This window comes from Anomaloglossus baeobatrachus, chromosome 6 (assembly GCF_048569485.1).
Source record: "Anomaloglossus baeobatrachus isolate aAnoBae1 chromosome 6, aAnoBae1.hap1, whole genome shotgun sequence".
NCBI classification, from domain to species: domain Eukaryota; kingdom Metazoa; phylum Chordata; class Amphibia; order Anura; family Aromobatidae; genus Anomaloglossus; species Anomaloglossus baeobatrachus.
Window position 1 is genome coordinate 151,255,081 of NC_134358.1, and position 21,024 is coordinate 151,276,104.

At 42.7% G+C, this 21,024-nt stretch overlaps 1 protein-coding gene across 1 annotated transcript in view; it reads right to left on the bottom strand.

Moving 5' to 3' along the window:
• Positions 1–21,024, bottom strand: part of MEP1B (meprin A subunit beta) — a 109,750-nt gene that overhangs the window by 54,842 nt on the left and 33,884 nt on the right. Inside the window, exons 2-7 of the mRNA XM_075353321.1 lie at positions 16,943–16,961; positions 16,788–16,838; positions 16,659–16,699; positions 7,884–7,962; positions 6,546–6,663; positions 2,229–2,407 (exon numbers count right to left, since the gene is read on the bottom strand). Of these exons, the coding sequence (XP_075209436.1) occupies positions 2,229–2,407; positions 6,546–6,663; positions 7,884–7,962; positions 16,659–16,699; positions 16,788–16,838; positions 16,943–16,961 (487 nt within the window). The remainder of the gene's footprint in view (positions 1–2,228; positions 2,408–6,545; positions 6,664–7,883; positions 7,963–16,658; positions 16,700–16,787; positions 16,839–16,942; positions 16,962–21,024) is intronic.

Genomic DNA, 21,024 nt, shown 5'->3' on the forward strand with positions numbered 1-21,024 from the left:
TTTGTGCCTCCTCTTCATTTACCCTGAGTTGGTGTATATTTAATTCCATACAGTACTGAAAGGGTTAAGGTTCATTTCTATCCTGCAGTGATCCAACAGGTAGTTGTAACCTCATCTGCAGTCACTCCCTTCTGCTATATATATATCCGCTCCTCACTTCTCTCTATGTCGGCTATAGCTAATACTTATGCTGACCATGTTAAAGGAGCTCGTCGTTGCATAGCTATGGCATTGTTTCTATTGCAACTGCGAAGTTCCTTACTGAAGTAACCTTGGAGTTCTTTTTGTTGTGTCTTTCCCCACCTGATTGTCTTACCTACCTCGTGTTGTCCTATTGTAGTAGCGAGACAAGAATCTTGCTGGCCCTCACTACCCAGGGTGAGTTTAGAGTCAACGAGGTGCTAGACGTGTGATCGGTGCATTAGGGAAAAGACCTGTCGAGGGATGTTAGAGAGTGTAGGGTTCATCCTCAGGTGAGTGCTAGGAGGTGAATCCGCTTCCCTCTCCTTAGTGCAAAGGCAAACAGCTGTATTGTTTTCCTGGAGTACCCTTGTTGTGGCAGTGCTCACCAGGGGTCCTCCTGTCCCATGGCATGACACTACCTTGATGTTCCCGCTGTGTCACTCTGCTCGCCAGGAGTCCTCCCATGACCAGGCGTGACACCTGCAGTCACATTGTGACAAAAACAAAGCTACAGTTATACTCAATACCCCACAACAAAAAAGCAGTCTAGTTGAGGCATAAAATGTCATAGAGCTGGGGTATAATATATATACAGTACAGACCAAAAGTTTGGACACATCTTCTCATCTCTAGAACAACTGTTAAGAGGAGACTTTGTGCAGCAGGCCTTCATGGTAAAATAGCTGCTAGGAAACCACTGCTAAGGACAGGCAACAAGAAGAGGAGACTTGTTTGGGCTAAAGAACACAAGGAATGGACATTAGACCAGTGGAAATCTGTGCTTTGGTCTGATGAGTCCAAATTTGAGATCTTTGGATCCAACCAAAGTCTTTGTAGAAAAGGTGAACGGATAGACCCTACATGGCTGGTTCCCACAGTAGTAAAGCATGGAGGAGGTGTGATGGTGTGGGGGTCCTTTGCTGGTGACACTGTTGGGGATTTATTCAAAATTGAAGCCATACAGAACCAGCATGCCTACCACAGCATCTTCTAGCGGCATGCTATTCCATCTGGTTTGCGTTTAGTTGGACCATAATTTATTTTTCAACAGGACAATGACCCCAAACACACCTGCAGGCTGTGTAAGGGCTATTTGACTAAGAAGGAGAGTGATGGGGTGCTATGCCAGATGACCTGGTCTCCACAGTCACCAGACCTGAACCCAATTGAGATGGTTTGGAGTAAGCTGGACCGCAGAGTGACGGCAAAAGGGCCAACAAGTGCTAAGCATCTCTGGGAACTCCTTCAAGACTGTTGGAAAACCATTTCCGGTGACTACGTCTTGAAGCTCATCAAGAGAATGCCAAGAGTATGCAAAGCAGTAATCAAAGCAAAAGGTGGCTACTTTGAAGAACCTAGAATATGAGACATATTTTCAGTTGCTTCACACTTTTTTAAGTATTTCATTCCACATGTTTTAATTCATAGTTTTGATGCCTTCAATGTGAATCTACAATTTTCAGAGTCATGAAAATAAAGAAAACTCATTGAATGAGAAGTTATGTCCAAACTTTTGGCCTGTACTATATATATATATATATATATATATATATATATATATATATATATATATAATGTAAAATAGAAACTAGCAGTTTAATTCTTCTATAGAAACTGTGTACAGCAACGAGATCAGAGTGGTCCAAAGAAAATGGCAGAAGAATTTTGCCCCTTCATTCCGGTGGTCAGAGATAAAACATTCTGTCAATCTCACCTTGGTCTAATAAGCTTTTAGGATTCAGGATTCTACACAGGATTCTACGCAGGGTCCTTGAGCTGAAGGACTGATTGAGCTATCTAGTATAAAGCAGCTTATATTTATTTTTCTTGAAAGTCTTTTAATATGAATAAGGATGGGGAATTGGGGAATATATATCAAACTGTACGTCTAGTTTTCTGCATATGGAGAATTGCTTTGCAATATACAGTGTTACAGAACCCCTCTGAATTGTAATTACTGTAGAATATGTTGGCGCTAGAGAAATAAAATATTATTATCTGTTGATAATGAGAAATCATTGATGATGAACAAGATGCCATCTTACGTTCCTGAATCCTGTCCCACATTATAATGACGTAATCGTCCCTGTCACTACGTGACTGCTCGTGCCAGAACCCCAGAGCGTGGAGGAACTCATGCTGAATTGTTGCGATTCTGTCACAGTTGGCTCCAAGAGAAAGTTGCTGCTTTCCAGTTCGCCGGTTTCCAATATATGACCAACATCTACAGGGAAAAACCAAAAGCTTTTAGCTCTATATTCATTTTTACATAAAATAAAAATATATCAAAAACAAGTGAAAAACAAGTAGAAAACTAACAAGTAAAAATCCTATATATCAATATGAAATTATATTGTAACAGCCAGACTCAGCCTTGCCTCTGTAATCAGGGACATATTTACACATTTCTATGCCCTAGGTCAATGCACTATAAATCTACGCCCCCTCCACTGGCACTGGTGTCACTCACTGCTACTAACTCCACTTCCTTATGACGTCTTCTTTTACTTTTAGAAGCAACGGCAGTGGCGGAGCAGCTATCACCCAGGATCAAGAACATCTTCAGAAGGGGCAGCAATTCAAGAAACTGTAGAAAGTAACTGCAGCGCTGCCCGCTGTGACTGAACAAGACAGCTCAGAGATGGGCAATGTAAATGTATGGTTCAATTTATTTAATGTATGTGGCTGTAAGGCCTAAGCCACATGGCGAGAAAAACAGTGCGAGTGGAGTGCGATAAAACATCGCATTCCCCTCGGACCAATTCTAGCCTGTGTGTCAGCACACATGAGCGATTATTTTCTCAGCCCTAATCGGACCGAGAAAACAATCGCAGCATGCTGCGGGTGTAATGCGAGACGCTTTCTCTCGCACCCATTCAAGTGAATGGGGTGAGAGAAAAATTGCACTGCACTCGCGGTACACTGGTGTACCGCTAGTGCAGTGCGAGAATGGCAATAGCCGGCTACGCAGGAGAGAGGGAGAGAAATCCCTCCCTCCCCTCCTGAGTGCCGGCCCGCCTCCCGCAGCTGAGGTCTGCTCGCACGAACTGACCTCAGTTGCAAGGACACACGCATGACACTCGGCTCTGCTGTACTGCCAGCACGAGCCGAGTGTCATGCAAGTGGATCGCAGTAGTCCCCGTGTGGCCCCAGCCTTAATTTTAAAAACAGCATTTTATATGGCACTTTCAAAATAGTACTGAAAATTTGTATGTTGTATATTTGGCTGTTATTTCTTCATTGTATAAACATTTATTTCTGAACTATGAGCCTGACAAACTGAAGATAGATTAACCCCTTCACGACCGGCCAATTTTTCACTTTCTGTTTTTTTGTTTCGCCATTCTTCTTCCGAGACACGTAACTTTTTTAGTTTTTAGTCAATATGGTCATGTGAGGGCTTATTTTTTGTGGAACGAGCTGTACTTTTAAATGAAAGCATAAGTTTTACCATATAGTGTACTGGAAAACAGCAAAAAAATCCAAATGCATAAAAATTGCAAAAAAAGTGCGATAGCACTATTGTTATTGAGATATTTTATTCAATGTATTCACTATATGGTAAAACAGATGTGTTGGTGTGATGCCTGAGGTTGGTGCGAGTTTGTAGACACCAAACAAGTATAGGTTTACTTTTATCTAAGGAGTTAAAAAAAATCAGAAGTTTGTCAGAAAAAAGTGGCGCACATTTTACGCCATATTCCATGACCCGTAGCAGTCTCATTTTTCAGGATCTATGGCTCAGTGATGGCTTATTTTTTGCATCTCAGGCTGACGTTTTTAATGGTATCATTTTTGCGCAGATGCTACGTTTTGATCGCCCTGTTATTGCATTTATTGCAAAATTTGTGGCGATCAAAAAACGTAATTTTGGCGTTTGTTTTTTGCCACTACGCCGTTTACCGATCAGATTAATTGATTTTATATTTTGATAGGTCGGGCATTTCTGAAAGCGGCGATACCAAAAATGTGTCTATATATTTTTTTAACCCTTTAATTTGCAAAGGGGTGAAAGGGGGGTGCTTTGAACTTTTATTTTTTTTTATTTATTTTTAATTTTTTAAAACTTTTTTTTTTTTTTACTTTTTTTTTATTTTACTAGACCTCCTAGAGGACTATAGCAATCAGATCGCTCTACCATATCTGCTGATCACAGCTACATAGCTGTGAATAGCAGATATGCTCATTTCATGTCTGACCCAGCTCTCGGCCGGGTGAAACAGAAAGTGAGTTATGTGAGCTACAGGAGTCATCACATGACAACCACCGGAACTCACGTGCGGTGAGTAAATGTTTACCGCCGATGACATTATAATGCGCTGTCACATATTGACAGCACCATTTAAGGGGTTAAACGGCACAGGCAGATAACGATTCTGCTCGTGCCTGGCAGGCACACATGTCAGCTGTAAAAATCAGCTGAGATGTGCGCCAATCGCTGTAAGCTGCCGGCAGCAGACCGGGGCAGTGACACTATGACCACTAGGACGTAATATTACTGCCCGCAATCTTTAAGGGGTTAAAAGGAAAGTATCATCAGAAAATGACCAATTAACCCCCAGGCAGTTTTTTTAAAATTATTATTTTTGTGTTCTCAGTTTTTTCTCCCTTTCCTCCAAGAGCTAAGAATTTTTCTTGACATTCCATCTTCCATCATGGCATCCCTGACTACTTGTGCCCAAATGTGCATGTCTAGTTATTTGCAGCCTAAGATATAAGGTATTCCAATCTCCAACATGGCACTTGCAGCTGTCGGTGCCATAGTGCTCTGCAGTGTACCTCTGACCTATGTACCCCGGTTTCTTTTGTTATATAATGTGTTTGGTTAATTCCAGGTCTCCCTTTGAAATACAGTGGATTTTTTTAAATTATATTACAATCATCTGATTGGTGAGGTGTTTCATTGTGATTATCTTTCACACTTGTAAGGTCTTTAATATTTGATAATATTCATTATGAATATATGGATTTTACTATACACTATTTATTGGCAATGATCGTGTGATAACGTGCATTCATATTGCATGAAGTCTGTATGGCTCCTATTTAATTGTATAATTGATATGCTGTTTGTATGCAAATAAGACCTTTATAAATAACTGTTCGCTAGTGATGAGCGAGCATTACCATGTTCGAGTGCTCGATACTGGTTAAGAGCACTTAAAGGGAACCTGCCAGGTGCAATATGCAGCCAGGCCAACGAGCAGTTCTGGGTGCATATTGCTAATACCTGCCTAACTGTCCCAGCATCTAGTAGCATAGATAAAAAGATCTTTAGAAAAGGTATTTCTAAAAATCCTTTATGATATGCTAATGAATGCAGGGACTAGTCACAAGAGCGTTAGTTCCTGCTCTCATTCCTCCCTCTTAGCATGGCAGCACACCCACAGGGCTGTGCTAACATGCTATTCAATGCAACATCAGTAGTGAGGTGTGTACCTGTGTCCACTGTCACCGCTGATCCAAACTCCCGACACTTCTGGTCATGCACACTGGACTTCTCTGAAGCCGGGATGTGTACACCCGACTTCTTACTGCACATGACCAGAAGTGCCCGGCATTCAGATCAGCAGTGACAGCAGACACAGGTACGTACGTGACTTCTGGTGATGCAGCATTGCATAGCATGTTATCACGCCTCTGTGGGCGTGCTACCATGCTAAGAAGGCAGAATGAGCGCAGAACCTAAACCCATGCAACTAGTCCCTGGCCTCATTAGCATATCATAAAGGATCTTTAGAAATACTGTTTCTAAAGATCCCTTTACCTATGCTAGTGTATACAGGGACGGTTAGGCAGGGATTAGCACTATGCACTCAGAACTGCTCATAGTCCTGGGTGCATATTGCGCCTGACAGGTTCCCTTTATGCTCATATGGGCGTGACTCAAGTACCTGAATATACTGGAAGTCAAGGGGTAACTTGAGCATTTTTCCTGAAAATTTCTCCAATGACTTCCATAATACTTGGGTACTCGAGCTGCGCCCATCCGAGCATTAATTTATTTTTATCAGTCAATAAAATGCAAAGTGAATGAAAAAAGAAAAATCTAAATCAAATCAATATTTGCTGTGACCGCCCATTGCCTTTAAATCAGACCCTAACACTTTTCCATAGTACTATACACAGTAAATATGTAATACATTGCCTTTAAACAGCTGGAGCTCTGTTTAACGAGCCTATAAAGCATTCCAACCAAATCATTTGCCCCTGATCAACTAAATTAGTGATTTTTCCTAGATTAATGTATTTGTTATTTTAGGCAGAGAATCGTCACAATGTGCTTACAACAAAATCTCTGAATGATCGATGATATTCTGTTTGTAAGATAATGTTAACTAAAACCTTATTTCTGTTCTTACCCACTTTCCTTGAACACGGAGATGTAGTTCGGTTCTCCCTCCCAGGGCTTAAACTCTATACATGACTTCAGTCGATATCGTTCAAAGGCCTCCAGTACAAGAGCTTTAGCGTTTATCTCTGAAAAAGAATTTTTAGATTTTAAAAAAGCCTGAATGTAGCCTGATACAACATATCTCTATGCCCGATATTCTTTCTCTTGGAAGTATTTTACGGTGATTGAACAATGTCATGTAGGTTTTGAGCACAGATCCTTGTTTTAGGATGGCAGAGCAAAAGGGGCTCTTCAGGCAATGTCATCATATGTTGAGTGTCGTTATTAAATGCTGGGTGGGGCAATGTCCGCCAGTGAGGAACAGGCAGATTAAAATGTAATTATAAGCACAGGTTCCTTGCTGAGAACATCACCAGTAACTCATTCCTTTTCCTAAACTATGAAATAAGCTATTTGTTTGGCTAACATTACACATTAACCACTTAACCACCCATGACCTGGAATGATTGATATCACTTTTATCCCCTTATTTCTCCCTTGGGCAACCAAAGATGCTAGGTATTAACCATGGAGCCATACCCAAGGATATTACCCCTTAACAAAAAGATGAATGATATAATTAAGTTGAGTGTAGAAGGGAAGACGGCTGATTTTTCTATCGCTGTCGTGATACTCTTCCTATAAGAATTTTGTGTGGTTGTTTTGCATCTTACTGGTAAAACTTGCATTCCATGGATTTGTCTATCTTTGTATATATATATATATATATATATATGAAATTCCTCATTTTTTTTTTCAATTTGTACTTTTTTTATTGATTTTCAAACAGACAAAAATTATTCCAAAGCAAGTCTTGACGGTAAGCATCGTACAGGTAATAATGTATACATATTAAATCATTGAAGAGTGAAAGACAAAGAGAGGCGTTATTCACAGTTATGATTGAGAAGTGGGAGACTCCAGAAAAGAAAAAGGAAAGGAGTCACTTCCCAAAAAAAGACAACAGCAGGGAAAGAGGAGAGAGGATAAAGAAGCTTTGATCACGGGAATCCACACACACCATCAAAAGCAACTACCAAAGATCCTGGGTACACAGCAGCCTAACTGAAGCCTCAATCTATCTCAACACCGTCCGAAACAGCGCCGAAGATAAAAAGGCCAAATTCCTCATTTTTGTGCCATTTATGAAGAAAACACCACTTGGGGGGGGGGGGGGCACACATTCCTTAATGAGTTTGGGACCACTTTCTTGTGAATTATAGTTATTATGTTGGCCTGTGTGTGGCTATGTGTCCTCTTATACAGTACTGCATTATGAATTCCCCCATAATGATTGTAAACTTACCCAAACTGTCCTCTAAGAAGTATGGAACTGGTATGGGCCATCGGTACTGCTCCCCAATAATTGAGTTTTTTTCATTTGGCTGCACATAAAAAAAAAATATGAATACAGTAACGGTGTAACTATGTTAGCTATAACAAGTTAAATGGGTTTCTGGGAATGCAGATTATCAAAGCATTGAAAGATTATCCAAATTAAAGAACAAGTAAATTATGTATTTTTTTCAAATTCTGCTTTGTTCCTGAGCTGTGCCATGTGCTGAATCGCCCTCCAGCTCCATACTTTCTGCTACAGACTGTTAAAAGCACAGACAAAAGAGATTTTCTGTCTGTGCTTTGAACAGCTCCGTCAGCAGCTCCTGGAGAAGTATGCTCTAAACTGTGATGTCATCGATGTGTGGCCTGTGATAAGCTGCAAGATAACAGTGACTGGGGATGTGCACAGAATGGAGGCAGATTCCACAGCACTGTAATTCAGAGCAAACAATCTTATCAACTTCAGACTTTGGCCAAAGGGGATGGTGCTGATGTTCCAGAAAGAATTCTAGATTACAATATAATGACTGACTGACTCACTGCTAATCTACAGTGCACTGATCCCATATGGTGCCAGAGTCAGTAACTGGAATATTATTGACCCTAACATTACTCACTGCAGGAAACTAATTACCTTTTAAACATTTTTGCTAATTAGATTTTGGTGCAAAAGGGCCGGACTGTGCACTGGGTCGTCTCCTTCCTGTCTGTGATTCCTCAACAGCTCCGTCTACCTCTGGTCTTTGTTTGACAGGTCACTGCTTTTTCATTGACCTGCCTCCTCTCTTTGAAATCTCTCTTTATGAACAAAGCAAATTTCTTCAAAAAAGGTATCAATGTAATCAATATTATAGCGCTATTACAACCATGTCTTTACAAAATTGTGCTGACTGGTTCTCTTTAATGCACCAATCCAGCAAGGGTTTTTTCACAGGTGGAATGATGCTTAAAATGTAAGTCCTCGGCCTCCGGTCTTATACTTACCCATCAGCATTTTCATATGTTTTCTGCGTCTCTCTGGTTTCGTGGCTCCACGACCGTGCCCCTAACTTCTGACTGTCCAAAAGTCAGAAGTTACATTACAAGTTCTGAATACAAGTCTATAGGAGTCCAGAACAAGTAGTGATGAGTGAGCACTCCCATGCTCAGGTGCTTGGTACACATAATGAGCAGTTGGATCTTCAGATGGGCATGACTTGACTACTCAAGTATAAGCCAATGGGGGGACTTTAGGAAATCTTCTGGAAAAATGCTCAAGTTCCCCATTGACATTCATTATACTCGGGTACTCAAATTGTGCCTATCTGAACATCCAACTGCTTGTTACGAGTTCTGAGCAACCGAGACTTTTATTGACTTTTCACCTCTGGCATGCTCCATGAAGCACTAAAGTTACTGGCAGGTCACAAACTGCCGGAGACTGAATGGAGCAATGCTGGATAAAGATGCCGAAGGGTGAGTATCAAACCAGGGCAGGGAATTTAGATTTAAAGCACCACTCCAGCGGGGAAATAATTAAAACTGGAGGATTGTACTGTATTACAACTCTCTATTATTTATTTTACATTATGTTATATACATTCTTTGCATCCTGGATTGATCTTTAAATACAGTGGAAGCTTGGATTACGAACATAATTGGTTCCAGGAGTGAGCTCTTAAACCAAGTTACTCTTATGTCAAAGCGAATTTTCCCAGAGGAAATAATTGAAATACAGACAATTTGTTCCACAACACAAAAATATTTACAAAATTTACACAAACTTATTACAGTAATCCAAAATGTACTGTATTCATATAAAATTATTACAGTGCACTAATACAAAATACTATACAGCACAGAAAAAAGGATATAAAACACATTAAACTGTACTTTAGCTTCCAATAGAATTGTTGGTGTGTGACAGGTACAGTACAAGTAATGTGCTGTACTGGTTATCCGAAAGAGAGGGCAAAACTGTATCCACAAATGCAAATTGATAGACATGCTATATAGTATATACTGTACTGTGCAATGATATACTGTATACAGTACATATGGACAGAAAATTACCTCCAGAGGGGGTCAGAACACGGTGAAAGGACGGAACCGGAAGTGTACACTGTGGGAATTTGCTCATATTGCAAAGCATTGCTCTTAAACCAAGTTACAAATTTTTAAGAAGCTTTGCTTGTCTTGCAAAACGCTCTCAAACCAAGTTACTCTTAAACCAAGGTTCCACTTGTATCTTTAACTACAGAAATGTAATTACTGTATACAAAAAGCTTTTAGGCACCCGCATCAATTACTTACAAGTAACTGAACTGGACAGCTATATATATATATATATATATATATATATATATATATATATATATATATATGTATACAGTACAATACAAGTAGTTGTATGCAAGTAGTATTCAACCCCCTGCAGATTTAGCAGGTTTACACATTCGGAATTAACTTGGCATTGTTTTGTTTTTTTTTAAATTGTGAAAAGTTTATTCAGAGGGTCATTTATTATTCAACCCCTCAAGCCACCAGAATTCTGTTTGGTTCCCCTAAAGTATTAAGAAGTATTTCAGGCACAAAGAACAATGAGCTTCACATGTTTGGATTAATTATCTCTTTTTCCAGCCTTTTCTGACTAATTAAGACCCTCCCCAAACTTGTGAACACCACTCATACTTGGTCAACATGGGAAAGACAAAGGAGCATTCCAAGGCCATCAGAGACAAGATCGTGGAGGGTCACAAGGCTGGCAAGGGGTACAAAACCCTTTCCAAGGAGTTGGGCCTACCTGTCTCCACTGTTGGGAGCATCATCCGGAAGTGGAAGGCTTATGGAACTACTGTTAGCCTTCCACGGCCTGGACAGCCTTTGAAAGTTTCCACCCGTGCTGAGGCCAGGCTTGTCCGAAGACTCAAGGATAACCCAAGGACAACAAGGAAGGAGCTCCGGGAAGATCTCATGGCAGTGGGGACATTGGTTTCAGTCAATACCATAAGTAACGTACTCCACCGCAATGGTCTCCGTTCCAGACGAGCCCGTAAGGTACCTTTACTTTCAAACCATCATGTCAAGGCTCGTATACAGTTTGCTCATGATAACTTGGAGGACTCTGAGACAGACTGGTTCAAGGTTCTCTGGTCTGATAAGACCAAGATCGAGATCTTTGGTGGCAACCACACACGTGACGTTTGGAGACTGGATGGCACTGCATACGACCCCAAGAATACCATCCCTACAGTCAAGCATGGTGGTGGCAGCATCATGCTGTGGGGCTGTTTCTCAGCCAAGGGGCCTGGCCATCTGGTCCGCATCCATGGTAAGATGGATAGCACGGCCTACCTGGAGATTTTGGCCAAGAACCTCCGCTCCTCCATCAAGGATCTTAAGATGGGTCATCATTTCATCTTCCAACAAGACAACGACCCAAAGCACACAGCCAAGAAAACCAAGGCCTGGTTCAAGATGGAAAAAATCAAGGTGTTGCAGTGGCCTAGTCAGTCTCCTGACCTTAACCCAATTGAAAACTTGTGGAAGGAGCTCAAGATTAAAGTCCACATGAGACACCCAAAGAACCTAGATAACTTGGAGAAGATCTGCATGGAGGAGTGGGCCAAGATAACTCCAGAGACCTGTGCCGGCCTGATCAGGTCTTATAAAAGACGATTATTAGCTGTAATTGCAAACAAGGGTTATTCCACAAAATATTAAACCTAGGGGTTGAATAATAATTGACCCACACTTTTATGTTGAAAATTTATTAAGATTTAACTGAGCAACATAACTTGTTGGTTTGTAAGATTTATGCATCTGTTAATAAATCCTGCTCTTGTTTGAAGTTTGCAGGCTCTAACTTATTTGCATCTTACTGCTAAATCTGCAGGGGGTTGAAGACTACTTGTAGGCACTCTGTATATATATATATATATATATATATATATATATATATATATATATATATGGAGATTTCTAGAGTAAAGGTCCCGTCACACATAACGAGATTGCTAACGAGATCGTTGCTGCGTCACCGTTTCTGTGACGCAGTAACAATCTCACCAGCGATCTCGTTATGTGTGACACCTACCAGCGATCAGGCCCCTGCTGTGAGATCTCTAGTCATTGCCGAATGGTCCGTACCATTTTGTTCAAAGGCGATGTTCTGCTGGGCAGGACGCATCGCTGTGTTTGACACCTACCAATGACCTCCTATACAGGTCGCTCATCGTTATACAGGTCGCTCATCGTTACTGCGTCGTTGGTAAGGTCTGACTGTGTGACATCTCACCAGCGACCTCCCATCGACTTACCAGCGATCCTTATCAGGTCGCATCGTTTTTGTGATCGCTGGTAAAGCTCCCCCACACCCCCCCGTCACATTTACCGACTTACCAGCGATAAGGGCATTAATAAGGGCATGATGTTTATCTTGTCTTTGCAGGAGATAAGCTGCTGCCAGAAGTTTCTGGCAGTGGCTTATTCTCTTATCTATATGGAAAACACATGAACACTTCAACTGCTATCTGAAGTGTGGTTTTATTATCATGTTTCCACATGATGTGCCTGTTGTAAAAAGACACATCTGCATATTTTTCTCACTATCTGACATGAAATCAGAATAACCCTTTTCTGTTTTAGGTCAATTAGGAACCAAAAATATTATTTATATTTGCTAAATGCCAGAATAATAAGAGAAAGAGAGAGAGAGAGAAAGAGAGAGAGAGAGAGAATGTTATAAGGCATTTTTATTACTTTCTGCAAAGTCAAAAGTTTACATACATTTCATTAGTATTTGGTGCCATTGCCCTTAAACTGCATGACTTGGGTCAAACACTTTGGATATACTTCCACAAGCTTCTCACAATAGTTGGTATGAACTTGGACCCATTCCTCCTGACAGAACTGGTGTAACTGAGCCATGCTCTGACCTGCCTTTTCAGCTTTGCCCATGAATTTGCAAAAGGATTGAGATAAGGGTTTTGTGATGGCCACTACAAAACATTGTTATCCTTAAGCCACTTTGTAACCAGTTTGTCAGTTATCTTTGGGTTATTGATCAATTGGAAGACCTATTTCCACCCAAACTTTAAGCTTTTGGTTGACATCTTAAGATTTTGCTTCAGTATTGACACATAATCGTCTTTCCTCATGATGCCATGTTGTTAAGTGTACCAGTCTCTCCTGCAGCAAAACAACCCCACAACATGATGCTGCCACCTCTTGTTTTACAGGTGGAATGGTGTTCTTAGGTTTCAAAGCTTTTCCCTTTTTCCTCCAAATGTAAGGATGGTCCATTATGACCAAACAATTCAATTTTAGTTTTGTCAGACCACAGGACATGTCTCCAAAAAGTAAGGTCTTTCTTCCTGTGTGCATTGTAAACATTAATTTGACTTTTGTATATTTCTTTTGGAGTAATGGCTTCTTCCTGGCAGTGGCCTTTCAGCCCATGTTGATACAATACTCGTTTCATTTTGGATAATGACACAATCTTACCAGCTTCCGCCATGATCTTCACAAGGTCTTTTGCTTTTGTTCTTTGGTTGATATACACATGTCTGACCAAAGTATGTTCATCTCTGGTACACAGAACCCGCCTCCTTTCTGAGTGGTATGGCTGGACATTCCCTTCTTGTTTGTACTTGCATACAATTGTTTGTACAAATTAATGAGACACTTTTAAGTATCTAGAAATTGCGCCCAAGGATGAATCAGACTTGTGCAAGTCCACAATTTTCTTCCTGAGATCTTGGCTGATTTCTTTTGACTTTCCCTTGATGCTACACAAAGTGTGTTTCAGATGTGCATTAAAATACATCCACACGTGTGTCTCTAATTAACTCAGATATTGCCAATAAACCAAAATCAGAAGCTTCCAAGAATTTGACATTATCATATGGGCTGTCCCATATTGTTAAAAGGCATAGTACTCTTAATGTATCTAAAGTTTTGACTTTGCAGAAAGTAATAAAAATGCCTTAAAATATTCTCTCTCATTATTCTGGCATTTAACAAATATAAATGATTTTGGTTCCTAAGGCTATGTGCGCACTGGGAAATGGAATTTTCTTGAGAAAATTCCGCATGCTCTCAAAGATTACCGCACCCGCGGTAAAAAAACGTTGCAAACCGCACCCGAAAACCACATGCGGTTTGCCGCGGTTTGCTGCGGTTTCACCACGGTATTGTTCGCGGTATTGCCGCGGTTTTGCCGCGTGCGGGTTGGGATGTGCTTTATTGCATTCAATGCAATAAAGCACATTGAAAAAAAAAAGTCATTTAATTCTGAGATAGTAGATAGATAGACAGAAGAATAGATAGAGGGATAGATAGATAGACAGACAGATAGAGGGATAGCTAGATAGATAGATAGATAGAGGACAGATCGCTACATTTCCCACGGTCGGCAGTGAGTTCACATTACCGGCCGTGGGAAATGACCGGTAATTACCTCTGCTGTCTGCTGCATTCATTCAGCGTTGTGTCTGTGACAGTCGCGGCTGGATGTAAGCAGCGCAGGACCTGTGGATTACGCCGGAGCTTTGTTGCGGGAGGGGTTAATAAAATGGTGAATGAGGCTTGTTTGTTTTATTTAAAATAAAGGATTTTTCGGTGTCTGTGTTTTATTCACTTTACTTACGGGTTGATCATGTCAGCTGTCACATAGACGCTGCCATGATCAAGCCTGGAGTTAATGGCGGTGATCCACCACCATTAACCCCTTGTATTACCCTGCTGCTACTGCTACACGGCGGCAGGAAGAGCCGGGGACACGCCGGTACTGCCGCATAATGCATGCGACAGTGCCGGGGCAGCTGCGGCTGATATTCTCGGCTGCGGGAGGTGGGAGTGAGGCGGGGGACATTAACCCTGCCCCTCTCCCTCCCCAGCCTGAGAATACCGGGCCGCCGCTGTGTGCTTACCTCGGCTGGAAGGTAAAAATACAGCGGAGCCCACGTTCTTTGTTTTCTAGATTTCCGTTTTCTTTCTATGTGTGTTCTATGTGTCTGTGTCTATGTGTTCTGTGTCTGTGATGTGTCTGTGCCTGTGATCTGTGTGTGTGTTTACTCTCTGCACGGCTTCCTCTTCCTGTAATGACATCACTTCCCTGCAAAACCGCAAGCAAGCGATGTACATTACCGGAGGTAAACCGCGAAATACCGCAGGGAATAACGCAGTGAACCGCAAAGAATTTGCTGCCTGCGTTATTCCCTGCGAGATTTCACGATTAACATTGGAGTCAATGTAGTGAAATCCCGCAGCGACGTGCGGAAAAGAAGTGACATGCAATTGTTTTTGCTGCGGGAATCCCGCAGCAAAACATGCAGCTGTCAAATTCCGCCTAGTGCGCACAGGATTTTTTTTGCCCATAGGTTTTGCTGGTGATTCACTGTAGAGATGTTATGAAAATTTTCTGCAGCGAAACATGCAGCAAAACCGCAAAAAATCCGCGGCAAAATCCGGTAAGTGCGCACATAGCCTAAATGACCTAAAACGGGAAAGGTTTATTTTGATTTCATGTCAGATAGTGAGAAAAATATGCATGTGTCTTTTTAGATAGTGTATGTAAACTTCTAGTTTGAACTGTATGTCCAGATGCAGTAGTTAAGTCCAAATTACTCTATCGTTCAGAAAACATCCAAGTATGAAAAGGAATCGCACTGACACACTTCTTGCTTATACTATCTGGGATCCAGTTATTAATTAATAGGAGTTATGATAATTAAATTGTACAATTCTTAACAGAGATCTTTACACAAAAGGACGACAAATTATTTTGGTCCCCCACTGCTAGATGCGTAAAGACTTTTATATTTCAGGATCAACCAGCACCATATCTGCAGCTTCGTATTGTCATGCGATCCATCTGTATCTCAGGGTAATTAAAGGGCTTTGTCCTAGTGACTTGGCACCTGTTTGCAAATTTTTCACATTCTTAAGTTAAATTGTAACTTTGTACTTTGATATGCTTATCCAGATAATGTTTGTGACTTTCTTCATTATACCTTTTGCTTTATTTCTATTCTTTTACATCAGTTTTATGCAAAATGCATTTGTGTACTAAGACTAAAACAAAAAAGAATTAGGCTGTTTTGTAGCCCTTCAAATTCAAATGACTTTAAAGTGCTTTTAAGAAATAAATATTCTTAAATATTTAAATAGGTATTCCAGTCTTCATGACTGGAGTGTTGCAGAAAATGAGACTTAATGTTTTTCCCTAAGTCTCCCATTCTGTCCTCTGATGAGGGGCTCCAGTAGTGGAACCCACAGTGATCCAGTGGATAAGTGATCATTGTTATAAACTGGACAACCCCTTCTAGAGAATACGTACAGTATATATATATTATATATTATATATATATATATATATATATATATATATATATATATATATATATATATATATATATATATAAAAGTTTCTCTTGATTTTTGATCTGGCATTTTTTACATTCTTTACTACATGTTGACCATATTTAGAGCATTAGCATTGCACAGTGACAACCAATCAGCTGACTTCTACTAGGTTGAGGATTAGAAATCCCTGGAAATCTCTCCGGTTCAGTATTATATTTTTCTGTAATACATGGGAGCGCTGAATCTGCGAGAGACAATGACTCTCTGCTCCTTTACATAGGACAGGTTGAATGAAGAGACAGAACATTTTGGAAAATAGAAAATGATGGAATAACCCATTTAGGTAACACCAATGGTACAAATTTATGCATAAACTCTTTATAATAGTCTAACTTACCTGACGTTTAATGTCTCCTTCAAAAAGGTTCAGGCCTAATTCTTAAAGAATAAGAAATGAGCGTAAAAAAAATCATAAAAATATGGTAAAAAAGAGATATCTTATAATTGTTGTGGTTTTCTTTCAAACCTTGGTTGATGTCAAATAAGTCCTTTTCTTTTCCACCATCCACATCAACGTCTGCAAGGAGATTAGATTACATGTTGGTTATTGGTTGGTTATTCATGTTATTACCCCCTATGTTACATAAAAAGACATTCCTTGCTTGTGCACATGGCGCTCACCTGTGTGTTCTTGAAGAGGCTGGAAAATAAGACACAGTGAATCATTTAAGGGCAATTAAGAAAATGTACAATTAAAGCAAACTTGTCATTTCAAGTAAGTTTTGAAAATTGGCTTTTTAGCCACTAAAACTAACACGTGACTTGTATCCTGCATATTTCACTATAATATATATACATATATATATATACACACACACACACGCAGTATATATAAATAAATATATATATATATATATAAAACTGCCCATGAATTGAGGAAAATGTCCTCTGCCAAGATGCCATTTGCCACCAGTTTGGCCATATTTCAGAGCTGCAACGTTGCTGGAGTATCAAAAAGCACAAGGTGTGCCATACTCAGGGACATGGCCAAGGTAAGGAAGGCTGAAAAACGACCACCTTTGAACAAGAAGCATAAGATAAAACGTCAAGACTGAGCCAAAAAATAACTTAAGACTGATTTTTCAAAGGTTTTATTGACTGATGAAATGAGAGTGACTCTCGATGGGCCAGATGGATGGGCCAGAGGCTGGATCAGTAAAGGGCAAAGAGCTCCACTCCGACTCAGACGCCAGCAAGGTGCAGGTCTGGTATTGTTATGGGCTGGTATCATCAAAGATGAAATTGTGACTTCCGGGTCCTGCGCTCCCATGGAAGGCAGTTTGTGAAGAGAGCTCCTGCTTCTTTATCAAGACCCCTGCAGTCCTAGCACACAAACCAGCTGATAAGAGGTGGGAAAGAGGAGATAAGATAGTGTGCACATTGGCGTAGCAAAGGGGGGGCGGATGGGGCGGTCCGCCCCGGGCGGCACGTGTCAGGGGGGCGTAATTTTGGCCACTCGCCTTCAGTTCTGCTGCCCCCGGGCCGAGTTCCGGGGACCGGAGTCCTCAGCAGGAAACTGTGGCTGCTGTCTCTTTAAGGCACGCAGACCACAGTGCCCTGCTGGATTGAGCTTCATCTGTGGGCGGAGCTACCACCCGGCATCCTGCTTTGTCCCAGAGAGATGAAGAAGTGCCAGCCAGCAACCCCCAGCAGAGCGCTGGCCTCCGGCGCTGTGTGGGCCTCCTCTCATCCGTGTCCGAGCAGTAAGTGCTACCCCCCTCGACCTGTATACTCCCTCCCAGCCACCCGGTTTATGGGCCCCAGTGAGCTGCATGGGCTTTCCCCACCTCAGGAGCTGCATGTTGGTGCAGGCTCAGCTCTGCTACATCTGCCCTGTGCTTGGTGCGGGCACAGCTCTGCTACATCTGCCCTGTGCTTGGTGTGGGCTCAGCTCTGCTACATCTGCCCTGTGTCTGGTGCGGGCTCAGCTCGGCTACATCTGCCCTGTGTCTGGTGCGGGCTCAGCTCGGCTACATCTGCCCTGTGTCTGGTGCGGGCTCAGCTCGGCTACATCTGCCCTGTGTCTGGTGCGAAATATATATAATAAAGAGAAAACGGGTTTTAGCCGCGCTTAAAAACCACTGATGCAGGATTAATGAAGAAGTTTCTTTTTATTTCAGCATTCCAACTGGGAATGCTGAAATAAAAAGAAACTTCTTCATTAATCCTGCATCAGTGGTTTTTAAGCGCGGCTAAAACCCGTTTTCTCTTTATTATATATATTTCCACTAATTTACGGGGCCGCTGCTTAAACCACGCTGACACTCACATGCGATTCAAGGAGTTGTGACTGGCACAACCCCATCAGGTGAGTGTACCTATTCCCTTCTTATCATTTCACGTTATATCGGGTAAGACCCTATTGCGCCTTTTTGTCTCCCCACCTCTAGCACCTGTGTCTGGTGCGGGCTCATCTCGGCTACATCTGCCCTGTGTCTGGTGCGGGCTCAGCTCGGCTATATCTGCCCTGTGTCTGGTGCGGGCTCAGCTCGGCTACATCTGCCCTGTGTCTGGTGCGGGCTTAGCCCTGCTACATCTGCCCTGTGTTTCGTGCGGGCTCAGCTCTGCTACATCTGCCCTGTGTCTGGTGCGGGCTCAGCTCTGCTACATCTGCCCTGTGTCTGGTGCGGGCTCAGCTCTGCTACATCTGCCCTGTGTCTGGTGCGAGCTCAGCTCTGCTACATCTGCCCTGTGTCTGGTGCAGGCTCAGCTCCGCTACATCTGCCCTGTGTCTGGTGCGGGCTCAGCTCTGCTACATCTGCCCTGTGTCTGGTGCGGGCTCAGCTCTGCTACATCTGCCCTGTGTCTGGTGCGGGCTCAGCTCGGCTACATCTGCCCTGTGTCTGGTGCGGGCTCAGCTCCACTACATCTGCCCTGTGTCTGGTGCGGGCTCAGTTCAGCTACATCTGCCCTGTGTTTGGTGTGGGCTCAGCTCGGCTACATCTGCCCTGTGTCTGGTGCGGTCTCAGCTCGGCTACATCTGCCCTGTGTCTGGTGCGGGCTCAGCTCGGCTACATCTGCCCTGTGTCTGGTGCGGGCTCAGCTCTGCTACATCTGCCCTGTGTCTGGTGTGGGCTCAGCTCTGCTACATCTGCCCTGTGTCTGGTTCGGGCTCAGCTCTGCTACATCTGCCCTGTGTCTGGTGCGGGCTCAGCTCTGCTACATCTGCCCTGTGTCTGGTGCGGGCTCAGCTCCGCTACATCTGCCCTGTGTCTGGTGCGGGCTCGGCTCCGCTACATCTGCCCTGTGTCTGGTGCGAGCTCAGCTCGGCTACATCTGCCCTGTGTCTGCTGCGGGCTCAGCTCGGCTACATCTGCCCTGTGTCTGGTGCGGGCTCAGCTCCGCTACATCTGCCCTGTGTCTGGTGCGGGCTCAGCTCCGCTACATCTGCCCTGTGTCTGGTGCGGGCTCAGCTCTGCTACATCTGCCCTGTGCTTGGTGCGGGCTCAGCTCCTCTATATCTGCCCTGTGCTTGGTGCAGGCTTAGCTCTGCTACATCTGCCCTGTGCTTGGTGCAGCCTCAGCTCTGCAGCAGCCATTTGTGCGGGCCCCCAAAAGCCGCGTGTGTGTCTATATGTGCAGCAGAGTTGTGTGTATGTATGTATGCAGTAGAGCTGTGTGTGTCTGTATGTAGCAGAGTTGTGTCTGTATGCATGTATGCAGCAGCTACAGAGTTGTGTGTGTCTGTATGTATGCATGTATGCAGCAGCTACAGAGTTGTGTGTGTCAGTATGTATGCATGTATGCAGCAGCTACAGAGTTGTGTGTGTCTGTATGTATGCATGTATGCAGCAGCTACAGAGTTGTGTGTGTCTGTCTGTATGTATGCATGTATGCAGCAGCTACAGAGTTGTGTGTGTCTGTATGTATGCATGTATGCAGCAGCTACAGAGTTGTCTGTATGTATGCAGCAGCTACAGAGTTGTCTGTATGTATGCAGCAGCTACAGAGTTGTGTGTGCCTGTATGTATATATATAAAAATATATATGTATGCTGCAGAGTTTTGTGTCTATATGTATGCTGCAGAGTTTTGTGTCTGTATGTATGCTGCAAAGTTTTGTGTCTGTCTGTATGCAGTCGAGCTGTGTGTCTGTATAAATGCAGTAGAGCTGTGTGTGTCTGTATGTATGCTGCAGAGTTGTGTGTCTGTCTGTATGCAGCAGAGCTGTGTGTGTCTGTCTGTGTGCAGCAGAGCTGTGTGTGTCTGTCTGTGTGCAGCAGAGCTGTGTGTGTCTGTATGTAGGCAGCAGAGTTTTGTGTGTCTGTATGCAGCACAGTTGTGTGTCTGTATGTATGCAGCAGAGCTGTGTGTGTGTATAATAGGCCTACATGTGTGTAAAAAGGTGAAAGTCTAGGACTATTAGCAGCAGTCTACAATTAGATCTTTGATTGTAGTTCCATGAATAATAAATATTTTGATGGTTTTCCAAATTTTTTAAAAATTCTGGATTATCAACGGCCAACGGAGGGTGGCGGCAAATTTGACAACCGCCCCGGGCGGCAAAAGCAATAGCTACGCCACTGAGTGTGCATGCCCCTCAGACATAATGGAGAGGTATGTGCACAAGAACGGGACTGTAGGACAGGGATCTTCCCCAGCCCAGAGGAGCAGCCGTGCTAATGCTAAAATGGCTGTGGAGGTGACCAAGCCCAGGAAAAGCAATAAACCTGGTAATCAGCTTACCCAGCAGGAGGGAGGGGT